General features: G+C 52.6%; 1 protein-coding gene across 1 annotated transcript in view; it reads left to right on the top strand.

The window, feature by feature from the left end:
• The first annotated feature begins 1,117 nt into the window (after positions 1-1,117).
• Positions 1,118-3,404, top strand: part of LOC109920968 (cilia- and flagella-associated protein 100-like) — a 12,331-nt gene continuing 10,044 nt past the window's right edge. Inside the window, exon 1 of the mRNA XM_048606663.1 lies at positions 1,118-1,160. Coding sequence (XP_048462620.1) covers positions 1,118-1,160 — 43 coding nt within the window. The remainder of the gene's footprint in view (positions 1,161-3,404) is intronic.

The following is a 3,404-nucleotide window of genomic DNA, read 5'->3' as shown; positions in this document are numbered from 1 at the left end:
TGTCCAACATTGAGGTCCTTTTGGAGCAAGTGGTGAGCTGAATTGTCAGGTATCTGCTCTGTTTTCCATTTTGACTTTTCTCAATGTCTAGCTTGTTTGGCATGTTTGTGAAGATACCAAGCTGAATATCAATATGGTAAGTTAGTTTTAATGAGATAACAAGGTGTAGAGCTGGATGAACACAGCAGGCCAAGCAGCATCAGAGGAGCAGGAAAGCTGACGTTTCAGGTCTGGACCCTTGTTCAGAAATGGGGGAGGGGAAGGGGATTCTGAAATAAATAGGGAGAGAGGGGGAGGCGGATGGAAGATGGATAAAGGAGCAGATAGGTGGAGAGGAGACGGACAGGTCAAGGAGGCGGGGATGGAGCCAGTAAAGGTGAGTGTAGGTGGGGAGTTAGGGTGGGGGTTGGTCAGTCCAGGGAAGGTGGACAGGTCAAGGAGTCGGTGATGAGGCTGGTAGGTAGGAGGTGGGGATGGGGGTTGAGGTGGGAGGAGTGAATAGGTGGGAGAAAGGACGGTCAGGTTAGGGAGGCAGGGACGAGCTGGGCTGGTTTTGGGATGCGGTCAGGGGTGGGGAGATTTTGAAGCTTGTGAAGTCCACGTTGAGACCATTGGGAAGCAGGGTTCCCAAGCGAAATATGAGATGCTGTTCCTGCAACTTTCGGGTGCCATCGTTGTGGCACTGGAGGAGGCCCAGGATGGACATGTCATCCAAGGAGTGGGAGGGGGAGTTGAAATGGTTCGCGACTGGGAGGTGCAGTCATTTGTCGCGAACAGAGTGTAGGTGTTCCACAAAGCGGTCTCCAAGTCTCCGCTTGGTTTCCCCGATGGAGAGGAGGCCACATCAGGAACAGTGAATACAGTATACCACATTAGCAGATGTGCAGGTGAACATCTGTTTAATGTGGAAGGTTTTCTTGGGGCCTGGGATGGCGGTGAGGGGGGAGGTGTAGGGGCAGGTGTAGCAATTCCTGCGGTTGTAGGGAAAATTAACGAGGGTGGTGGGGCTGGTGGGGAATGTGGAGCGGACGAGGGAGTCACGGAGAGAGTAGTCCCTCCGGAAAGCAGATAAGGGTGGGAAGGGAAAATTGTCTTTGGTGGTGGGGTCAGATTGCAGATGGCGGAGGCGCCGGAGGATGAAGCGTTGGATCTGGATGTTGGTGGGGTGGTACGTGAGGACAAGGGGGATTCTGTTTTGGTTGTTATTGCGGGGAAGGGGTGTGAGGGATGAGTTGTGGGAAATGCGAGAGACAGGGTCGAGGGCGTTTTCGACCACTGTGGAGGTGGAGTTGCGGTCCTTGAAAAACGAGGACATCTGGCATGTCCCGGAGTGGAATGCCTCATCTCGGGTGCAGATGCGGCGGAGGTGAAGGAATTGGGAATAGGGGGTGGCATTTTGCAGGAAGGTGGGTGAGAGGAGGTGTGTTCTAGGTAGCTGTGGGAGTCGGTAGGCTTGAAATGGATATCGGTTTCCAGGTGGTTGCCAGAGATGGAAACAGAGGCCCAGGAAGGAGAGAGAGAGGTATCGGAGATGGTCCAGGTGTACGTAAGGTTGGGGTGGAAGGGGTTAGTGAAGTGGATGAGCTGTTCAAGCTCCTATTGGGAGCAAGAGGTGGCGCTGATACAGTCATCGATGTAACGGAGGAGGAGGTGGGGTATAGGGTCAGTGTAGCTTCGGAAGAGGGATTGTTCCACGTATCCTACAAAGAGGCAGGCATAGCTTGGGCCCGTGCGGGTACCCATGGCCACCCCCTTTGTCTGTAGATAGTGGGAGGAATTGAAGGAGAAGTTGTTAAGGGTGAGGACGAGTTCAGCTAAGCGGATAAGGGTGTCACTGAAGGGGTACTGTTCGGGCCTGTGGGACAGGAAGAAGCAGAGGGCCTTTAGGCCATCTGCATGGGGAATGCAAGTGTATAGGGACTGGACGTCCATGGTAAAGATGAGGTGTTGGGGACCAGGGAATCGGAAGTTTTGGAAGAGGTGGAGGGCGTGGATGGTGTCACGGACGTACGTGGGGAGTTCCTGGACCAGTGGGGAGAAAATGGAGTCAAGTTAGAAGTAGAGATAAGTTTGGTGGGGCAGGAGCAGGCGGAGACAATGGGTCGACCAGGGCAGTCAGGTTTGTGGATTTTGGGAAGGAGATAGAAACGGGCGATGTGGGGTTGGGGAACAATGAGGTGGAGGTCACCTGAAGTGATGAGGTTGTGGATGGTCTGGGGAGATGATGTTTTGGTGGCTGGGGGTGGGGTCATGATCAAGGGGGCGGTAGGAGCAGGTGTCAGAGAGCTGGCGTCTGGCCTCGGCGATGTAGAGGTCAGTGCGCCATACTACAACTGCGCCTCCCTTGTCCGCGGGTTTTATGGTGAGGTTGGAGTTGGAGCGGAGGGCTGCACGTTCTGTCGGGGAGAGGTTGGAGTGGGTGAGAGGGGTGGCGAGGTTGAGGCGATTGATGTCGCGATTGCAGTTGGAGATGAAGAGGTCGAGGGAGGGTAGGAGGCCTTGGGGTGGTGTCCAGGAGGAGGGGGTGTGTTGGAGGTGGGAGAAGGGGTCAGTAGAGGGAGGGTTAGGCTCACGATTAAAGAAGTAAGCGCGGAGGCGGAAAAACTGTTCAACGTCCAAGCGTGAGCAGTATTCGTTGATGTTAGGGTGGAGGGGGATAAAGGTGAGTCCTTTACTGAGGACTGACCATTTGTCCTCAATGAGGTGGAGGTCTGGGGGGATGGTGAAGACTTGGCTGGGCTGGGTGCTGCTGTCTCCTCTGGAGCTGCTGGCTGTGGAGGAGGTGGATGGAGCGACATCGGAGAGGACCTTTGCAGTTAGTTTTAATATTGTGTTTAACAAGCAATAATTTCTCTTCTTTGGAAGCTTACCACTGTGCTGCTTGTCAAAAGCATAAAGATGCCCCTGATTTTGGAATTAGCCCTCCTGGACTTCGTGCCTATGTTGCTTAGACCCCTATAATATTCTGCCCTTTGTGTATATATATATTTGTTGACAGAAAGGAAGAAAGGGTACTGTATTATAACACAAATGGTAACCTCAAATTGGTCTAGGTACACATTCCCCAAAGTGGTAAAAATGGCCCCATTCGAGACAGCTCTCTAACACGGTAACAGAACCCCAGATTGGTCTGTTCAAGGCACCTCCCTAAAACCTCTGTGGCATATACATAACCAAGTCTCTAAAAGCCTGTGCAATTGATGGTGAACTGTAGTGTGGAGACAGAAAACAGATTTTGTTTGATAGACAAAATAACCTGATTGGCAGGGAGGCAACACCACCGAAAGGATGTATTAATAGTCTGAGATAACAAGGTGTAGAGCTGGATGAACACAGCAGGCCAAGCAGCATCAGAGGAGCAGGAAAGCTGACGTTTCGGGTCTGGACCCTTCTTCAGAAAACCC

The sequence above is a fragment of the Rhincodon typus genome, chromosome 16 (assembly GCF_021869965.1).
Source record: "Rhincodon typus isolate 14 chromosome 16, sRhiTyp1.1, whole genome shotgun sequence".
Taxonomy (NCBI): domain Eukaryota; kingdom Metazoa; phylum Chordata; class Chondrichthyes; order Orectolobiformes; family Rhincodontidae; genus Rhincodon; species Rhincodon typus.
The sequence above is the reverse complement of the archived record's forward strand: the minus strand, read 5'-3'. Positions and strand labels throughout refer to the sequence as shown.